The sequence below is a fragment of the Amblyraja radiata genome, chromosome 3, assembly GCF_010909765.2.
Source record: "Amblyraja radiata isolate CabotCenter1 chromosome 3, sAmbRad1.1.pri, whole genome shotgun sequence".
Lineage (NCBI taxonomy): Eukaryota > Metazoa > Chordata > Chondrichthyes > Rajiformes > Rajidae > Amblyraja > Amblyraja radiata.
In genome coordinates this window covers 31,466,101-31,488,328 of record NC_045958.1, presented here as the reverse complement: position 1 = coordinate 31,488,328, position 22,228 = coordinate 31,466,101, and the positions used below count along the sequence as shown (strand labels likewise).

The window sequence follows — 22,228 nt, the reverse complement described above, 5'->3', positions numbered from 1 at the left end:
GTACAACTGCAGGAGGACCTCTTTACTCCTATACTCAAATCCTCTCATTATGAAGGCCAACATGCCATTAGCTTTCTTCACTGCCTGCTGAACCTGCATGTTTACTTTCAGTGGTACACAAAATTGCTGAGGAAACTCAGCGGGTGCAGCAGCATCTATGGAGCGAAGGAAATAGGCGACATTTCGGGCCGAAACCCTTCTTCAGACTGGTGCACAAGGACACCCAGGTCCCTTTTTCCTAATCTGACACCATTGAGTTAATAATCTGCCTCCTTGTTCTTGCCGCGAACGTGGATAACCTCACATTTATCTACTTTATACTGCACCTGCCCACTCACTCAACCTGTCTGTCACCCTGCAACCTCCTAGCATCCCCTTTGCAGTTCACACTGCCACCCAGCTTTGTGTCATCAGCAAATTTGCTCGTGTTACTTTTAATTCCATCATCATCTAACTCATTAATATATATTGTAAATATTGTGGCCCCAGCACCGAGCCTTGTGGCACTCCACTCGCCACTGCCTGCCATTCTGACAGGGACCTGTTTATCCCTACTCTTTGTTTCCTGTCTACCAACCAATTCTCTATCCATATCAACATCCTACCCCCAATATCATGTGCTCTAATTTTGCCCACTAATCTCCTGTGTGGGACCTTATTCAAAGGCTTTCTGAAAGTCCAGATACACTACATCCACTAGCTCTCCTTCATCCATTTTACTTCCAGATTAGTCAAGCAGGATTTCCCCTTCATAAATCCATGCTGACTTGGACCAATCCTTTTACTGCTATCCAAATGCAGCGTTATTACTTCTTTAATAATTAACTCCAGCATCTTCCCCACTACTGATGTCAGGCTAACTGCTCTATAATTCCCCGTCATCGCTGCTTATCCAGAAATAGTAAAATTTGCAGCTATGTTACTAACAGCCATTCCACCCACTCAGGTCAACGTGGAGACTGTTCTCCGCACTGAAAATAATTAAATTAGATTTAAGGGCTTCAATGAAAGAGGATCTGGCGGAAGCAATTCTGTTCCTAAGGACATTATCAATAAATTTTAGGTGTGTACTTTTGTAGCAAACTTAACTACCTATGCATTTACTTTTAATTTCTATTTCACGTGAGATTTTTTTTGTCATAATTTAGCCATTTAGCTCATACCTGTGGCTTTAATTTAATACATTTTGAAGTAATGTTATTGTAATTTTTTTTTAATTCAATGGAATTTAAATTTTGTCATAATCCTTTCTGTAATTTTTTTTCTTTTAGCATAATGAATTAAGTTTTTTTCACAAAAATAAACATTAAAAAAGCCACAATAGCAAAGCTACAACCATTAGACTCAAAACTTTAAGGACATGGGTTTAAAAGGTAGCCTGATGATTCATGTGGTTACTATGAAATGCCATCTTGTGTAATGTCATCATAGCAGATTTAGAATTATTATACCTCGGGGTCAGGGTCCGGACACAAGAAATCAGAGTCGGAGTCGGGTGTTTTGGGTATCTACTCCACAGCCCTGCTGTTCAGGGTGGGTCAATGTGCTGCCTAAATATTTGGCTTCAGACTAAGCTGGTCTGTGCCTTTCCAGCCCAGTTCAGTATCATAGGATGATAGTAGCATTAGCTGGTTCCTTAAACTTTGGCTCGAGTCCATGCCAACCAGCACTAATTCTTTCTGACACACTGGGGACGATTTGCAGAAGCCAATTAACGTACAAACCTGCACGTCTTTTTTAATGTGAGGAAACCGGAGCACCTAGAGAAACTCCACAAGGTCCAAGGGAGAATATATAAACTGTACAGACAGCACCTAGTCAGGTTGAACCCGGGACTCTGGCGCATGGAGGCAGCTGCCCAAGAGGCAGGACATGGATGAGTGGTTTATTTTGGGTATTCATTTAAAGTTTGATTTGGTATCAGCAGGCAAATGGTAAATTCAGTTGAACGTTCAGCCAGGGAGCAGATGAGGATTTTAAGCTAGGATGATGGAGTTATATTTGGTGTTGATTTAAAATTCAACTTGAAATCAGCTTGGAGGTAGATGGCAAACATCACCTGAAAGCAAGTCAGGCTATCATGTTTGCCTCAGCTAGATAGTTTACCTCAGAGATTTCCCACCTCCGAGGGTAGCCAAGGCATTTCAACTGTGTTCGGAGTGTCTTTGTCAAGCATGACCAGGCATCAGTGTCAGCAAAGGCCTCAGGATCTTGAAATGATCACCAATTACCAATGAACATATGGTGTAGGAAAGAACTGCAAATGCTGGTTTAAATCGAAGGTAGACACAAAATGCTGGAGTAACTCAGCAGGGCAGGCAGCATCTCTGGAGAGAAGGAATGGGTGACGGTTTGGGTCTAGACCCTTCTTTAGACTGAACACATGGTAACTGATCTGATTTTGATTATATTCAATTAAGATGATGTTCTATAATTATATGTGAAATCTTCACTAACATTCTTACCAGTGGTCAGAGTAGCCTTTATATTGTGATCCCTATAACTTGGCAGTCATTTTTGTTGTATTTAAAATCAAAATCATTCTGCTGAAAAGGATAAAATGAGCGGCAAAGAGTATCTGCATTTAATTCATTATAAAAAGTTGGCTGAAAGAGTAGAAAATTATGATGTACATAAAGTTAAATTTACAGAATGTTGAAGGGAAATAACCTGTTGCCAAAATGAATGTTGTTTGATGCTAGATTTTTTTGCAATATTGTTAGACTGAAACAATGAAGACACTAATTCACAAGTTGACAAACAATTGCCACCTTAAAGAATCAAAAATGAAACTATGTTGTTATAAATGTAACATATTTCAAATGGAAATTTCAATGAAATCAATACAGGAATATTAATTACATTTGTTTTGTTGCAATATCAGTGTGTACAGCATTATTCAAAATATTTCCAGATCATTACTATGATCAAGTTCAATTACATCTTCTGGATCTAATGTTGATTTTTCCATCTGAACTTCTTCCGTATCTTCAACAGAAGCCAAGGCATCATTTGTGTCACTAGCAAAAGTCTCTCGTGAAGCGTCATCATCCATTTGCAAATTCAGCTCTTTAATTGCCTGCTTCATCTTTTTTCCAATTATGTGGCGCCTCCTCTTTTTCGCTGCTTTTTTGGAATTATATTCCCTCTGATTTTCATCATAAAATATTTCCTGTTGATGTAAATCAAGAGATGCTTTTATTTTTAGATAAGTACAGTTTAAGCCTTCTTGCTACGGGGGGGGAAAATGATACATTTTGCATTTTTTAAATAACACTTTGAGAGTTTAACCACTTGATTAACAGAAAATCAGTCAATGGAATCCAAGTTCTGGAATAGAGAGAGGGAGTGGTGTCAGAGGAAAGGTATGAGAAGTTTGGAGATAGAGATTAGTGCAAGGCCATGAATGGATTTGAATAGATGATCAATACATGCTGCAACATGGTTCTTGAAGTTTCAGAGCAAGTGTGGGCACTATGCAAGAGACTATTCTTAGCATTAAAACGTGGCCGGTAACTGAAATGGCATCTACCAGAGTAGCCTAACGCTGTTAATACATGTACACCTCTGCAGTTCTTCCCATATAAAGATTAGAGGTTTATGTGATGAAGCAAAATTTCACATCCACACTGTAGTCTGCACTAGATTGGCTCACATATATCAGGAAGAAAAATGCCCAGACAATAGAGCACCCATTGGCTCCCATGACGTGGCGGTGGAGTGCAGTGGTTATGAAAAGAAAAGCAAAACATTTTCATTTCAATTACTATTGCCTCCTAGTGTTTCTATTTATGCAAGTGGTAAGTTAAAAGAAAAAAATATTGACCATTTTTAACTGTATTCATTTAATTATTTTTAATTTATTTATAAAATTATTACATTTATAACCAAAAAATATTTCATCACTGACCTTTATTTGGTCTTGAGTGATACTTGGAGTACTTTTCAACAACTGTAGGTAAACACCACCAGGTGTCCTTCTGCGACTGCCATCCTGTAGAGAAGAAGAAAAAATTTTGGAGCAATGCCTTTAGTTTTAAAGTGGGTGAAATTCTATTAATGAAAACCAATTATCTTAACTACCACACTTCCCTATTACCACATCTCCTTGGAGCAAGTCTCTTCCACAAGCTATCACTTGCAACACAATAAAAATAACATTGCAAGGAAGACATATTGGCACCATTATTTCTCCCAAACTCGAAAGTGCAGACGCCAAATATAACTCTCCCATCATTAACGGGCAATACTGCTTAACTGAACAGACTTTACAGATGTTTTTAGTTATCACTGAAATAGGTTGTATTTGACAAATCATTACAAAGAAATAGAAAAACTGTTACTTACAACAATCATGAGTCCGCCATTCTGCTCAACCTCAGCTGTTTGCACCAAGAGTTCTATTGCTTTCTTCTTCCCGATGGCTGTTACAACCCTTTGAATCAAGGCAGTTTTTGGCTCTCGGAGTCTGAAAATTGAAATAAAAAATTGAGAACAGCTTTCTACATCACTTATTTAACAACATTTATATTCATCAAAGCAATTAATTATGCTGAGGTCAAATTATGGATAAGGCAAATTTTTTAATTTATTTTCTGCAAATGATAATAAACATATGAGCTCCAAACTTGAGTGACCTGGTCTCTATCCCCTCCAAAACAAAAGTCAGGTCAATGCGCCAGATATATTATAACTGTCTTAGCCAAATACATTTTTAGTTCTTGATAATATAAATAAACAGCATACAATTGCAATTGTCCTCTCAAAATTAAAAAGCAGAACTACTTACAGATGTCCACAATCAGTTTTCCAGGCCAGAAATGTTATAACTTAACATAGAAACATAGAAATTAGGTGCAGGAGTAGGCCATTCGGCCCTTCGAGCCTGCACCGCCATTCAATATGATCATGGCTGATCATCCAACTCAGTATCCCGTACCTGCCTTCTCTCCATACCCTCTGATCCCCTTAGCCACAAGGGCCACATCTAACTCCCTCTTAAATATAGCCAATGAACTGGCCTCGACTACCCTCTGTGGCAGGGAGTTCCAGAGATTCACCACTCTCTGTGTGAAAAAAGTTCTTCTCATCTCGGTTTTAAAGGATTTCCCCCTTATCCTTAAGCTGTGACCCCTTGTCCTGGACTTCCCCAACATCGGGAGCAATCTTCCTGCATCTAGCCTGTCCAACCCCTTAAGAATTTTGTAAGTTTCTATAAGATCCCCTCTCAATCTCCTAAATTCTAGAGAGTATAAACCAAGTCTATCCAGTCTTTCTTCATAAGACAGTCCTGACATCCCAGGAATCAGTCTGGTGAACCTTCTCTGCACTCCCTCTATGGCAATAATGTCCTTCCTCAGATTTGGAGACCAAAACTGTACGCAATACTCCAGGTGTGGTCTCACCAAGACCTTGTACAACTGCAGTAGAACCTCCCTGCTCCTATACTCAAATCCTTTTGCTATGAAAGCTAACATACCATTCGCTTTCTTCACTGCCTGCTGCACCTGCATGCCCACTTTCAATGACTGGTGTACCATGACACCCAGGTCTCGCTGCAGCTCCCCTTTTCCTAGTCGGCCACCATTTAGATAATAGTCTGCTTTCCTGTTTTTGCCACCAAAATGGATAACCTCACATTTATCCACATTATACTGCATCTGCCAAACATTTGCCCACTCACCCAGCCTATCCAAGTCACCTTGCAGTCTCCTAGCATCCTCCTCACAGCTAACACTGCCCCCCAGCTTAGTGTCATCCGCAAACTTGGAGATATTGCCTTCAATTCCCTCATCCAGATCATTAATATATATTGTAAATAGCTGGGGTCCCAGCACTGAGCCTTGCGGTACCCCACTAGTCACTGCCTGCCATTGTGAAAAGGACCCGTTTACTCCTACTCTTTGCTTCCTGTTTGCCAGCCAGTTCTCTATCCACATCAATACTGAACCCCCAATGCCGTGTGCTTTAAGTTTGTATACTAATCTCTTATGTGCGACCTTGTCGAAAGCCTTCTGGAAGTCCAGATACACCACATCCACTGGTTCTCCCCTATCCACGCTACTAGTTACATCCTCGAAAAATTCTATAAGATTCGTCAGACATGATTTACCTTTTGTAAATCCATGCTGACTTTGTCCAATGATTTCACCACTTTCAAAATGTGCTGCTATCCCATCTTTAATAACTGACTCTAGCAGTTTCCCCACTACCGATGTTAGACTAACTGGTCTGTAATTCCCCGTTTTCTCTCTCCCTCCCTTCTTAAAAAGTGGGGTTACGTTTGCTACCCGCCAATCCTCAGGAACTACTCCAGAATCTAAAGAGTTTTGAAAGATTATTACTAATGCATCCACTATTTCTGGAGCTACTTCCTTAAGTACTCTGGGATGCAGCCTATCTGGCCCTGGGGATTTATCGGCCTTTAATCCATTCAATTTACCCAACACCACTTCCCGGCTAACCTGGATTTCACTCAATTCCTCCAACTCCTTTGACCCCTGCTATTTCCGGCAGATTATTTATGTCTTCCTTAGTGAAGACGGAACCAAAGTAGTTATTCAATTGGTCCGCCATATCCTTGTTCCCCATGATCAACTCACCTGTTTCTGACTGCAAGGGACCTACATTTGTTTTAACTAATCTCTTTCTTTTCACATATCTATAAAAACTTTTGCAGTCAGTTTTTATGTTCCCTGCCAGTTTTCTTTCATAATCTATTTTTCCTTTCCTAATTAAGCCCTTTGTCCTCCTCTGCTGGTCTCTGAATTTCTCCCAGTCCTCCGGTATGCTGCTTTTTCTGGCTAATTTGTACGCATCATCCTTCGCTTTGATACTATCCCTGATTTCCCTTGTTATCCACGGATGCACTACCTTCCCTGATTTATTCTTTTGCCAAACTGTGAATATAGTGCAACACCACACTGACTAGTGACTTTTCTTGGTAGTGAGGAAGCGAGTTCTTTGGAGATACGATACAGACATATTGAAACCGTGGAGCATTCTCTGAAGATTGTACTGAACCCAGCATGTTGATGTAATCACAATACAATACAATACAATTTATTTGTCATTTGAACCCCATTGAGGTTCAAACGAAATGTTGTTTCTGCAGTCATACACACAAAAAAGAACCAAGACACAACACAATTTACACAAACATCCATCACAGCGCATCTCCTCCTCGCTGTGATGGAAGGCAAAGACTTATCTCTCCCCTGCACTTCCCATTCCCCTCCCGATGTCAGAGTCAAAGTCAAAGCCCCCGACGGGCGATGGTAAGTGTCCCGCGGCCATTCCAAGCCGCGCGGGGCGGTGATGTAAGGCCCCGCTCCAGGTAATCTTCAACCCCACAACTCGGGCAGGTGAAGTCGCCGTTGCGGAAGCCCCGAAAAGCGGTCTCCCAGCAGGGACCCGCGGGCTCCCGGTGTTCCTGTCTGCCAGACCTGCGGTAAGCCTCCGAATCCCCGAGGTCGGGTCGCAGCAGCGCGCCACCACCGCTCCTCCCGCTCCGAACTCGGCCAGCTCCATGATGGTGAGTAGGTCCGCAGCTCCGTGACTGGAGCCCCAGGTCGTTCCTGCTGGAGGCCGCTCCACGGTGCTAGGCCCCAACGACAACGGAGACCCGACAGAGAAAAGGTCGGGTTCTCCGTGCAGGGGATAGATTTTTAAAAGTTTCCCCCACCCCCCGCCCCCCCACACACATACCCACACACATACACAAAAAAAATAATAAAAACTACATTCAAACGAGACAAAAAATAATAAAAAGACAGACGGACTGCAGAGGCCGCTGCGACGTGAGTCGCGCCGCCCACCGGACCGTGAGTCGCGCCGCCCACCGATGCCGCCGCCCACGATGAAAGCTCACCAATGCCACCTCTTCCTTAGATTTGACATGTGGCCAAATATCTATTGAAATGTGCATTAACAGCGTTAGGCTACTCTGGTAGATGCCATTTCAGTTACCAGCCACGTTTTAATGCTAAGAATAGTCTCTTGCATAGTGCCCACACTTGCTCTGAAACTTCAAGAACCATGTTGCAGCATGTATTGAGCTTCTATAAGTGTAAGGAAATGGCAGATGAGTTCAACAGGTACTTTGGCCTGTCTTCACTAAAGAGAACACAAACAATCTCCCTGATCTACTAGTGGCCAGAGGATCTAGGGTGGCGGAGGAACTGAAGGAGATTCACATTAGGCAGGAAATGGTGTTGGGTAGACTGATGGTCTGGATCCCAGGGTACTTAAGGAAGTGGCTCTAGAAATTGTGAACGCATTGGTGATCATTTTCCAATGTTCTTATAGATTCAGGATCAGTTCCTGTGGATTGGAGGGTAGCTAATTTTATCACACTTTTAAAGAAGGGCAGCAGAGAGAAAACAGGGAATTATAGACCTGTTAGCCTGACATCGGTGGTGGGGAAGTTGCTGGAGTCAATAATAAAAGATGAAATAGCAGCACATTTGAATGGCAGTAGCAGGATTGATCTGAGTTAGCATGGATTTACGAAGAGGAAATCATGCTTGACTAATCTTCTGGAATCTTTTGAAGATGTAACCAGGATAATGGACAAGGGAGAGCCGGTGGATGTAGTGTACCAGGACTTTCAGAAAGCATTTGATAAGGTCCCACATTGGAGATTAGTGGGCAAAATTAGAGCACATGGTATTTGGGGTAAGGTGCTGACATGGATAGAAAATTGGTTGGCAGGCGGGAAACAAAGGGTAGGAATTAACAGATCCCTTTCAGAATGGCAGGCAATGACTAGTGGGGTACCGCAAGGCTCGGTGCTGGGACCACAGCTATTTACAATATATATTAATGATTTGGACGAGGGGATTAAAAGTAACAATAGCAAATTTGCAGATGACACAAAGCTGGGTGGCGGTGTGAACTGTGAGGAGGATGCTATGAGGATGCAGGGTGACTTGGACAGGTTGGGTGAGTGGGCAGATGCATGGCAGATGCAGTTTAATGTGGATAAATGCGAGGTTATCCACTTTGGTGGCAAAATCAGGAAGGTAGATTATTATCTAAATGGTGTCAAATTGGGAAATGGGGAAGTACAACGGGATCTGGGGGGTCCTTGTTCATCAGTCACTGAAAGTAAGCATGCAGGTACAGCAGGCAGTGAAGAAAGCGAATGGCATGTTGGCCTTCATAACAAGGGGAGTTGAGTATAGGAGCAAAGAGGTCATCCTGTTGTTGTACAGGGCCGTAGTGAGACCACACCTGGAGTATTGTGTGCAGTTTTGGTCTCCAAACTTGAGGAAGGACATTCTTGCTACTGAGGGAGTGCAGCGTAGGTTCACAAGGTTAATTCCCGGGATGGCGGGACTGTCATATGTCGATAGATTGGAGCGGCTAGGCTTGTATACTCTGGAATTTAGGATGAGATCTTATTGAAACATATAAGATTATTAAGGGTTTGGACACGCTAGAGGCAGGAAATATGTTCCCAATGTTGGGGGAGTCCAGAACCAGGGGCCATAGTTTAAGAATAAGTGGCAAGCCATTTAGAACGGAGATTAGAAAAAGCTTTTTCACACAAAGAGTTATGAGTGTGTGGAATTCTCTGCCTCAGTGGGCGGTGGAGGCTGGTTCTCTGGATGCTTTCAAGAGAGAGTTAGATAGAGCTCTTAGGGATAGCAGAGTTAAGGGATATGGAGAGAAGGCAGGAACAGGGTACTGATTGTGGATGATCAGCCATGATCACATTGAATGACGGTGCTGGCTTGAAGGGCCAAATGGCCTACTCATGCATCTATTGTAAGGTGGAGAGCAGACTGACTAGTTGCATCATGGTCTGATTAGAAAATTCAAACATCTAAGAATGAAGGAGGCTACAGAAAGTGGTGGACATTGCCTTGTGCATCACGGGTACTGACCTCCCATCATCAAATTGATCTGCAGGAAGATTTCATTACCACCAGGTTAAAGAACACCTTCCTCCCATCCACCTTTTTTGAACTACCCCGCACAACTCCAATCACAACCATACCTCAACACTGAGGACTGCAGGACTAAGATTGCTCTACGTAATTTGGTATTTGTCTAGTTTACTTAGATTAACTCACTCCGGACACTCCCTCTTCTCCCCTCTGCCATCAGGCAAGATGTACAGAAGTGCAAAAATGCATACCTCCAGATTCAGGGATAGTTTCTTCCAAGCTGTTATTTGGCAACTGAACCATCCTATCACCCACTAGAGAACAGTTCTGACCGACAATCTATCTCATTAGAGACCCTCAGACTATCTTTATTCAGACTTTACTGGACTTTATCTTGCACTAAACGTTATTCCCTTTATCCTGTATCTGCACGCTGTGGTTGGCTTGAGTGTAATCATGTATACTCTTTCCGCTGACTGGATAGCATGTAACAACAAAGCTTTTCACTGTACATCAGGACACCTGACAATAAACTAAACTAACTTGTTATATGTTAAATTTGTTATTGTTGCATTTTATGCACCGTTAAAGCTGCAGCAAGTATTTAATTGTTCCGGTTCATATATTGTGTGCATGACAAATAAATACTCTTGAACACTTGATTTATCATCCCGACATGTTATTTGGAACATGAGTGATCCAGCAGATGGGATTTGGTATTCTTAGCTTTAGGCAAGCCTAATCACAAACCTTTACCAATTTGAACTCAAATCTTCTCATCTTAATTAAGCAGAATGTGCAGTTCACAATATCTAGGAAAAATATTTTACCATATGCATAATATTAAAAAAGAACAGATTTACTGTCCCACATGACCATGGGACATCCCAAAGGACCATGGGACATCCCAAAGCATTTTATTGCCAATAATGCCCAAGGGTGATAATTGCCAAGAAATCCATTCCATGATTTTGATTGATTAAATATATTGGACGCAAGGGATAATTTACCCTTCTTCAGAAGGGAAGACTTTAAACTAGAACGGTTGGGGGGAGGGACTCAAATAGAGAAAGCTAGTAGACAGTGTGTGAGGCAGGAGGCAGAGAAGGGAAGCACTCAGGCCCAACATGTAGGGGAGAAAGAAGAAAAATATAATAAACAGTGAATAAGCGGTGGGTTTCTTTAATGTGTGAGCAGAGAGACAGAGGGGTGTAAAATGAGGGTAGAAGCAATAGGTAGCAAGGTGAAAAGTAAAAGTGGCAGGCAGACAAATTGAGGGCAAAAATCAAAAAGGGCCACTTTTCAACACAATTGTATAAGGGATAAGAGTGTTATAAAAACAAGCCTGAAGGCTTTATGTCTCAATGCAAGGAGCATTCGTAATAAGGTGGATGAGTTGAATGTGCAGATAGTTATTAATGAATATGATATAGTTGGGATCACGGAGACATGGCTCCAGGGTGACCAAGGCTGGGAGCTGAACATCCAGGGATATTCAATATTCAGGAGGGATAAACAGAAAGGAAAAGGTGGTGGGGTAGCGTTGCTGGTTAGAGAGGAGATTAACGCAATAGAAAGGAAGGACATTAGCTTGGAGGATGTGGAATCGATATGGGTAGAGCTGCGAAACACTAAGGGGCAGAAAAAGCTAGTGGGAGTTGTGTACAGGCCACCTAACAGTAGTAGTGCAGTTGGGGATGGCATCAAAGAGGAAATTAGAAATGCGTGCAACAAAGGTAAAACAGTTATAATGGGTGACTTCAATCTACATATAGATTGGGTGAATCAAATTGGCAGGGGTGCTGAGGAAGAGGATTTCTTGGAATGTATGCGGGATAGTTTTCTAAACCAACATGTAGAGGAACCAACGAGAGAGCAGGCTATTCTAGACTGGGTATTGAGGAAGGGTTAGTTAACAGTCTTGTTGTGCGTGGCCCCTTGGGCAAGAGTGACCATAATATGGTTGAGTTCTTCATTAGGATGGAGAGTGACATAATTAATTCAGAAACAAGGGTTCTGAACTAAAAGAAAGGTAACTTTGAGGGTATGAGATGTGAATTGGCCAAGATAGACTGGCAATTGATTCTTAAAGGGTTGACGGTGGATAGGCAATGGAAGGCATTTAAAGACTGCATGGATGAACTACAAAACTTGTTCATCCCAGTTTGGCAAAATAATAAATCAGGGAAGGTAGTGCATCCGTGGATAACAAGGGAAATCAGGGATAGTATCAAAACAAAAGATGAATAATACAAATTAGCCAGAAAAAGCAGCCTACCAGAGGACTGGGAGAAAGTCAGAGTCCAGCAGAGGAGGACAAAGGGATTAATTAGGAAAGGGAAAATAGATTATGAAAGAAAACTGGCAGGGAACATAAAAACTGACTACAAAAGTTTTTATAGATATGTGAAGAGAAAAAGATTAGTTAAAACAAATGTAGGTCCCTTGCAGTCAGAAACAGGTGAATTGATCATGGGGAACAAGGACATGGCAGACCAATTGAATAACTACTTTGGTTCTGTCTTCACTAAGGAAGACATAAATAATCTGCCAGAAATAGCAGGTGTCCGGGGGTCTAATGAGATGGAACTGAGTGAAATCCAGGTTAGTGGGAAGTGGTGTTAGGTAAATTGAATGGATTAAAGGCTGATAAATACCCAGGGCCAGATAGGCTGCATCCAAGAGTACTTAAGGAAGTAGCCCCAGAAATAGTGGATGCATTAGTGATAATTTTTCAAAACTCTTTAGATTCTGGAATAGTTCCTGAGGATTGGAGGGTAGCTAATGTAACCCCACTTTTTAAAAAGGGAGGGGGAGAGAAAACGGGGAATTACAGACCAGTTAGCCTAACATCGGTAGTGGGGAAACTGCTAGAGTCAGTTATTAAAGATGGAATAGCAGCACATTTGGAAAGTGGTGAAATCATTGGATAAAGTCAGCATGGATTTATGAAAGGTAAATTATGTCTGACGAATCTTATAGAATTTTTCGAGGATGTAACTACAGGTGCACAACCATTTATCCGAAAGCCTTGGGACCAGACACTTCTCGGATTTCGGAATTTTTCGGATTTCCGAATGGAAGATTTTTAGCATAGATTAGGTAGGTAGCGCGGGCGGCTTGAAAAGTCTGGAGCGGCTGCCTCCTCCCTGGAGACCGGGGAATCATTGTAAATCATTGCTTAAATGTTAGTCAGTTAGTTTGGAGGGATTTTATGTGGTGGGGGGGTGAAGGGGGAAACTTTAATTCTTAGGCCCCTACCTGGTCGGAGAGGCGGGGAGCGGGCAATGCCTTACCGGGTCACCGTGCAGTAAGCTCCGGAGCGCTGTGGCCGCCGACTCCCAACATCGCGGAGCTGGGGGCTGCGGGCGTCCGGCCGCGGGCGGCACCGGTTGTAGCTCCGACCCCGGCAACTCTACCCCAGGCTGCGCGGCGCTCCAAATTCAGCGCGGCCCGCGGCCGGACGCCCGCAGCCCCAGCTCCGCGATGTTGTGTGTCGGCGGCCACAGCGCTCCGGAGCTTACCGCACGGCGACCCGGTAAGGCATTGCCCGCTCCCCGCTGGTACCCCAGCGCTGCGACGCCGCCGACTCCCAACATAGCGGAGCTGGGGCTGCGGGCCGCGCTGGATTTGGAGCGCCGCGCAGCCAGGGGTAGAGTTGCCGGGGTCGGAGCTCCAACCGGCGCTGCCCGCGGCCGGACGCCCGCAGCCCCAGCTCCGCGATGTTGGGAGTCGGCGTCCACAGCGCTCCGGAGCTTACTGCACGGTGACCCGGTAAGGCATTGCCCGTTCCCCGCCTCTCCGACCAGGTAGGGGACTAAGAATTAAAGTTTCCCCCTTCACATAAAAGCCCTCCAAACTAACTGACTAACATTTAAGCAATGATTTACAGACGTTTAAGTGTCTCCCCGGTCTCCGAGGAGGAGGCAGCCGCTACAGTAGTACAGACCCGGGTTGACCGTGGGTCGTTTCGGGTCAAGTTTGGCGCCAAACGCGAGCTTTGGTGTCCGGTTTTCGGAGCTTTTCGGTTTCCGGAACTCCGGATAAAAGGTTGTGCACCTGTAGTAGAGCGGATGAGGGAGAACCAGTGGATGTGTTATATCTGGACTTTCAGAAGGCTTTCGACGAGGTGCCACATAAGAGATTAGTATGCAACCTTAAAGCACACGGAATTGGGGGTTCAGTATTGATGTGGATAGAGAACTGGCTGGCAGACAGGAAGCAAAGAGTAGGAGTAAACGGGTCCTTTTCAGAATGGCAGGCAGTGACTAGTGGGATACTGCAAGGCTCGGTGCTGGGACCCCAGTTATTTACAATATATATTAATGATTTGGACGAGGGAATTGAATGCAACATCTCCAAGTTTGCGGATGACTCGAAGCTGGGGGGCAGTGTTAGCTGTGAGGAGTCTGCAAGGTGACTTGGATAGGTTGGGTGAGTGGGCAAATGCATGGCAGATGCAGTATAATGTGGATAAATGTGAGGTTATCCACTTTGGTGGCAAAAACAGGAAAGTAGACTATTATTTGAATGGTGGCCGATTAGGAAAAGGGGAGATGCAACGCGACGTGGGTGTCATGGTACACCAGTCATTGAAAGTAGGCATGCAGGTGCAGCAGGCAGTGAAGAAAGCAAATGGTATGTTAGCATTCATAGCAAAAGGATTTGAGTATAGGAGCAGGAAGGTTCTACTGCAGTTGTACAGGGTATTGGTGAGACCACACCTGGAGTATTGCGTACAGTTTTGGTCTCCTAATCTGAGGAAAGACATTCTTGCCATAGAGGGAGTACAGAGAAGGTTCACCAGACTGATTCCTGGGATGGCAGGACTTTCATATGAAAAAAGACTAGATAGACTCGGCTTGTACTCGCTCGAATTTAGAAGATTGAGGGGGGATCTTATAGAAACTTACAAAATTCTTAAAGGGTTGGACAGGCTAGATGCAGGAAGATTGTTCCCGATGTTGGGCAAGTCCAGAACAAGGGGTCACAATTTAAGGATAAGGCGGAAGTCTTTTAGGACTGAGATGAGAAGAACATTTTTCACACAGAGAGTGGTGAATCTCTGGAATTCTCTGCCACAGAAGGTAGTTGAGGCCAGTTCATTGGCTATATTTAAGAGGGTGGTAGATGTGGCCCTTGTGGGGGGGGGGGGGGGGGGGGGGGGGGGGGGGGAGGAAGAAGACAGGTTCAGTTTATTCTTGTTATCTTCTTTTTATGATTAGATTTTAAGACATCAGAGGTTGGATAATGAACAGTACACCTGTATAAAATATTTGGAGCCTCGCAGAACCTGAAGACCTAAACCTTTGCCAAACCGCTTCAAATTTTCCTGCAGAGTTCTCGATGTCCTAGTCAATAAGTATATCTCAAAAGAACATCACAAAAACAGATTATCTTCTAATTCATTTCACTGTTTATCATAACTTTGTTATTTGGATGCATTATAATTGATTGGTCATTTGCATTTGCAATTTGCAATTAATATATTACTTTATTTGGCATTGCGGGTAATTAAAGTGATTACCTGCCAAATAATGAAAGGCCGACCAAGTGGATGTGGAGAGGATGTTTTCATTAGTGGGAGAGTCTTGGATCAGAGGGCACAGCCTTATAATAAAAGGATGTATGTTTAGAATGGAGATCAGGAGGAATTTCTTTATCCGGAAGGCAGTGAATCCGTGGAATTCATTGCCACAGACGGCCAAGTCATTGGATATTTTTAGTAGAGATTCACTGGTTCTTGAATTAAAAGGGCGTCAAAGGTTACGGGGAGAAGGCAGTTGAATGGGGTTGAGAGGGAAAAATAGATCACCCATGATCGAATGGTGGAGCAGACCTGATGGGCTGAATTCTGCTCCTATGTCTTATAAGACTGAACGTATATACAACAGAGGGTGGGCAGAGTACGTTGGGATGTACAAGCACTGTAGCGGAAGCATTGAAGTACATGCCTTGCCTTGTGAGGCCAAAAGCAAAAACAAAATGCTGAACAATTTCTTAACCATCACATATTTACCACTAACTGACCCATGTGTAGCAACTTAGAAAACTCAATATATGGTCTATAAGATTCAAGTGAAACACATACCCACTTTTCAATTGTCTGATTTTCAGCTATAGCATATTTGACATACGGCAGTAACTTATTGCCCATAAGAAAAATTATAGGGTGTCCAGTGACCACTGTTGTGATCACTACCCAGTCCATCATCGGCTCTGACCTCCCCACCATCAAAGGGATCTATCGCAGTCGCTGCCTCAAAAAGGCTGCCAACATCATCAAAGACCCACACCATCCTGATCACACGCTCAATTCACCGTTGCCAATGGGAAGAAGGTACAGGAGCCTGAAATCTGTAACATCCAGGTTCAGGAACAGCTGCTTCCCCACAGCCATCAGGCTATTAAACACGACATCAAATCAGCTCTGAACATTAACAGTCTATTATTATTATTGCACTATATCTGTTTATTTATTGTGTATATATGGTCAATGGTCTATAGACACATTGAACTTTTATCTTCTGTTTTGTATTATGTTTACATATTCTGTTGTGCAGCAAGTAAGAATTTAACTTGTCCTATCTGGGACACATGACAATAAAACTCTCTTGACATTTTGATAGCCCACTTCACGATCCTGCAAGAAATGTGCTCTATATTCTAGTATTACTGACTTCATTTGTCAAAGAGTAATAATAAAAATAGACAGGACAGAATCAAAATGTGATAACTCTTGCTTACACTGGACACGCCAAAGGCTGAGCAGACTGAGCACACTGAGCAGTGAAAAATATTGAGAGCCACATTAAATGTATCCAAACTGTTAATGGCACGTTAGCAACACGTATTTCCAACAGTGTTCAGCGCCAACTAACCTGTGTGCTATTTCATCAGAAATCTTATCTGGACTATCATCTTCTGTAATAACACATTTTCCTTTATAGTCCATTTCAAGTACTTCACCCAGACGCTCTTTGACAGGCCTTTTTCGCTTGAGGTTGTTGGGGTTACATGCTTGCTGGCGATTGCTGCCCTTTCCATCCTGAACATAGTCATCCAATTCTTTTTCTAATTTAGTCGTTTCCTTTTCTTCCTCCTCCTGACGTTCTTTTTCCATCATTTTCTTTGCCTGTACATAATTGTAAGTCTCAGACTGACGAGAATCCATGTCAATGTTGCCTTCCATTCCCAGAATTCCTAGCTCGGTTGCCACGGCATCTTGATTTTGATCTTGCAGCACAGAGCCCCAAATATTGTTAACTTTGCGACCAGCCGGTTTGGCAAAGTTGCCAGAAGGTGCAACACTTTCCCCATCTGTGCCAAAAGGCATCACGGCTGATTTTGTACATACATTCCCGCTGTGTGAACATTTCTGCCGTTTTCGCCGCAAGAGTCTTTCTTCTTCTTCAGAGTCTTGCTCACTCTCTTCGCTCGAGTTGTCAGATTCTGTGATTTGGTAACGACTGCTCAAATCAAATGAAGATGGACGAGGTTGAAAATCATCTTGCGCAGTAAACAGTGTTGCAGGGTAGTTGGGAAGAGCAGGTTGCTGACTCTTTGAATGAAATAAAATACAATTAACAAGAATGAATATCTCAAACAATTTAATGAATTATTTATTTTTCAGCCATTTATACCATGAGAATAATCACTTGCTATTATTGCATAATCTAACTATTGTCAATTTCTCCCTCCACTATCAAATTTCTTAACTTTATTTACCCCAAAATTCTTACAATCATAATTTTCAAATATTTTGTTCACGCAAATTGTATGATAAACTGTGTAAGAAGGAACTGCAGATGTTGGTTTAAACCGAAGATAGACATAAAAAGCTGGAGTAACTCAGCGGGACAGGCAGCATCTTTGGAAAGATGGAAAGGGGTGTCGTTTTGGGTTGAGACTCTGGTATTTAACACCAAGACCTGGGGCAGGTAATCACAAGCTTGATCAAAGAGAAATTGTTAAGTGTCTTAAAAGATAGAGGCTTGGAGTGTGTTCAGGGAAAACAATAATTTATAGTCTTGACATTTGACCATCAATGGTAGAGCAATCAAAATTAGTAATGTACATTATTTATAAGGAAACAGAAATGTTGAAATATTGCAGGACTGAAAGGCATCGTGGAGGTACATGTACAAGTATCAGTGAATAGATGAATAAATGAATATGGTAAAAGTATAGAAGAAAATGAAAACAGAAGTTAAAGTATTAGAAATCAAAGGTAGACAAAATTGCTGGAGAAACTCAGCGGGTGAGGCAGCATCTATGGAGCGAAGGAATAGGTGACGTTTCTGGTCGAGACACTTCTTCAGACTGATGTGGGGGTGGGAGGGGGGGGGAGGACGAAAGTGAGGCGGAGACAGTAGAGTGTGGGAGAGCTGGGAAGGGGAGGGGAAGGAGGGAGAAAGCAAGGACTACCTGAAATTGAAGAAGTCAATGTACATACTGATGGGGTGTGAACTACCAAGCATAATATGAGGTGCTGCTCCTCCAATTTGCAGTGGGACTCACTCTGGCCATGGAGGAGGCCCAGGACAGAAAGGTCGGATTCGGAATGGGAGGGGGAGTTGAAGTGCTGAGCCACCGGGAGATCAGGTGGGTTAATGCGAACTGAGCGGAGGTGTTGGGCGAAGCGGTCGCTAAGCGTACGCTTGGTCTCACCGAAGTAGAGCAGTTGACACCTAGAACAGCGGATGCATTAAATGAGGTTGGAAGAGGTGCATGAGAATCTCTGCCTCACCTGGAAAGACTGCTTGGGTCCTTGGATGGAGTCGAGGGGGAGGTAAAGTGACAGGTGTAACATTTCCTGTGGTTGCAAAGGAAAGTACCAGGGGAGGGGGTGGTTTTAGGTGGGAAGGGACAAATTGACCAAGGAGTTACGGAAGGAGCAGTTCTGCGGAAAGCCGAAAGGGGAGGAGATGGGAAGTTGTGGCCAGTGGTGGGATCCCGTTGGAGGTGGCGAAAATGTCGGAGGATTATCTGTTGTATGTGATGGCTGGTAGGGTGGAAGGTGAGGACAAGGGAGACTCTGTCCTCGTTGCGAGTGGGGGGATGGGGAGTGAGAGCGGAACTACGGGATATAGAGACCCTGGTGAGAGCGTCATCTATAGTCGAAGAGGGGAACCCCCGTTCCCTAAAGAATGAGGACATCTCCGATGCACTGGTTTGGAACACCTCATCCTGGGTGCAGATGCTTTAGGGAACGGGGGTTCCCCTCTTCGACTATAGATGAGGCTCTCACCAGGTTCTCCTCTATATCCCGTAGTTCCGCTCTCACCCCCCATCCCCCCACTCGTAACAAGGGCAGAGTCCCCCTTGTCCTCACCTTCCACCCTACCAGCCATCACATGCAACAGATAATCCTCCTACATTTTCACCACCTCCAACGGGATCCCACCACTGGCCACATCTTCCAATCTCCTCCCCTTTCGGCTTTCCGCAGAGACTGCTCCCTCCGTAACTACTTGGTCAATTTGTCTTTTCCCATCCAAACCACCCCCATCCCTGGTACTTTCCTTTGCAACTGCAGGAAATGTTACACCTGTCACTTTACCTCCCCCCTCGACTCCATCCAAGGACCCAAGCATTCTTTCCAGGTGAGGCAGAGATTCTCATGCACCTCCTCCAACCTCATTTAATGCATCCGCTGTTCTAGGGGTCAACTGCTCTACATTGGTGAGACCAAGCGCAGGTTTGGCGATCGCTTCGCCCAACACCTCCGCTCAGTTCGCATTAATCAACCTGATCTCCCGGTGGCTCAGCACTTCAACTCCCCCTCCCATTCCGAATCCGACCTTTCTGTCCTGGTCCTCCTCAATGGCCAGAGTGAGTTCCACTGCAAATTGGAGGAGCAGCACCTCATATTTTGCTTGGGTAGTTTACACTCCAGCGGTATGAACATTGACTTCTCCAATTTCAGGTAGTCCTTGCTTTCTCCCTCCTTCCCCTCCCCTTCCCAGCTCTCCCAAAGCATACTGTCTCCACCTCTTCCTTTCTTCTTCCTGTCCTGCCACCCCCACATCAGTCTGAAGAAGGGTCTCGACCCGAAACGTCACCTATTCCTTTGCTCCATAGATGCTGCCTCACCCGCTGAGTTTCCTGGGATGTCAGGACTTTCATATGAAGAAAGACTGGATAGACTCGGCTTGTACTCGCTAGAATTTAGAAGATTGAGCGGGGATCTTATAGAAACTTACAAAATTCTTAAGGGGTTGGACAGGCTAGATGCAGAAAGATTGTTCCCGATGTTGGGGAAGTCCAGAACAAGGGGTCACAGTTTAAGGATAAGGGGGAACTCTTTTAGGACCGAGATGAGAAAAACATTTTTCACACAGAGAGTGGTGAATCTGTGGAATTCTCTGCCACAGAAGGTAGTTGATGCCAGTTCATTGGCTATATTTAAGAGGGAGTTAGATGTGGCCCTTGCGGCTAAAGGGATCAGGGGGTATGGAGAGAAGGCAGGTATGCGATACTGAGTTGGATGATCAGCCATGATCATATTGAATGGCGGTGCAGGCTCGAAGGGCCGAATGGCCTACTCCTGCACCTAATTTCTATGTTTCTACAGCAATTTTGCCTATCCTCGATTTTTCCAGCATCTGCAGTTCTTTCTTAAATATTAGAAATCAAAGTAGTTTGCCACGCAATAGTCAATGCAGGGATGAAAGGTGGTCCTCGGGATAGACGGGGAAACAGGCAGCATAGTTGCAAAATGATTTACGCATGGGCTGGATTACCATATCCACAGCATACATTTCTTTAATCAGAGATGTCAATGTTCTGATAAATGCAAATGGTAAATGCTAAATCTTAATTGTAGAATTCAAACATGGAACTGAAATTTCAACATGGATAATGGGAAAATGTATCTGGGGGGGGGCTCTGCAAAGATAGGGATTGGGTTTGAGAAAGGGATGGAGTGTTCCCGGCATGATACATGTGTAGACATCAAACATAATGAATGGCAGCTCTTGTTCGCCTTGCCTGGGCCCTTCTCACCTCCACGTGTGGGGTAGGTAGGTAGGCAGCGGCTTTACCGGGAGAGCCTCCTCCCGGCACAGCCTCGCAGCTGCACCAGGCCGCGCTCCCGGCACAGCCCTGCAGCACCGCACACACCACGCCTCTCCCGTACCTGTTGGTCGGCGCCGGTCGTCATCTCCGAGTCTGACTCCGAATCCGAGTCCAGCACCTCGCCATCTTCCAGCGGAGCCGCCATCACTTCACCCTCGACTCTAGACAAACTCTGGGGATGTGGGGACACTTCCGGTCTCCGGGTCCCGCCTTTATCACATCCCACCGCGGTGCCGCTGCCTGTATCGCCTCCCACCACTGATGGCGCTGTCACTGCTGTATCGCCTCCCACCACTGATGGCGCTGTCACTGCTGTACCGCCTCCCACCACCGACAGCGCTGCCTGTACCGCCTCCCTCCACTGACGGCGCCGTACCGCCTCCCTCCACTGATGGCGCTGTCACTGCTGTATCACCTCCCTCCACTGATGGCGCTGTCACTGCTGTACCACCTCCCACCACTGATGGCGCTGTCACTGCTGTACCGCCTCCCAGCACCACAGAGGCGCTGTACCACCTCACACCACCGACAGAGCTGTCACTGCCTGTAACGCCTCCCACTACTGATGGCGCTGTCGCTGCTTTATCACCTCCCATCGCCTCTCCAATGGCAAGCTAGATAGACCAATCCTGCTAAATGCAATGGGCTGACGTGTAGTACGCAACGGAGCGGAACGTGGGCCTTTTTTTCATCCATTTCAGTAACCCGACCCGACTCGCAGTGTAATCAACGTTGCGGGAGAACAGTTTGTTAATTCTGTTATAAATTATATTTCTGTTATAAATTATAATTCAGAAAATGAGGTGAACATTTTTCCCAAATAACTTTGATTTTTACGAGGATGTTTCCGTAACTGGCTTCTGTCTCCGCAATATTATCCTATGGGATCTTTGGTGCGGAGACGGAAGCCGGTTACAGAAATGGGGCCTAAAATGACCCATGAATCTGCCCATGACCGTACTACGTCGAGTGATCTATCTTGCTTGCTATAGAAACATAGAAACATAGAAATTAGGTGCAGGAGTAGGCCATTCGGCCCTTCGAGCCTGCACCGCCATTCAATATGATCATGGCTGATCATCCAACTCAGTATCCCGTACCTGCCTTCTCTCCATACCCTCTGATCCCCTTAGCCACAAGGGCCACATCTAACTCCCTCTTAAATATAGCCAATGAACTGGCCTCGACTACCCTCTGTGGCAGAGAGTTCCAGAGATTCACCACTCTCTGTGTGAAAAAAGTTCTTCTCATCTCGG

At 44.5% G+C, this 22,228-nt stretch overlaps 1 protein-coding gene across 1 annotated transcript; it reads right to left on the bottom strand.

Annotated features, from left to right (window-relative positions):
- Positions 1-2,556: 2,556 nt before the first annotated feature.
- On the bottom strand, positions 2,557-21,204 carry phax (phosphorylated adaptor for RNA export). Its single transcript, XM_033017540.1, has 5 exons — positions 21,034-21,204; positions 16,775-17,454; positions 4,348-4,468; positions 3,911-3,994; positions 2,557-3,172 (listed from the first exon to the last, which is right to left on the bottom strand). Exons 1-5 carry the CDS (start codon positions 21,115-21,117, stop codon positions 2,900-2,902), a joined length of 1,242 nt encoding a protein of 413 aa, XP_032873431.1. The 5' UTR covers positions 21,118-21,204; the 3' UTR covers positions 2,557-2,899.
- Positions 21,205-22,228: the final 1,024 nt, after the last annotated feature.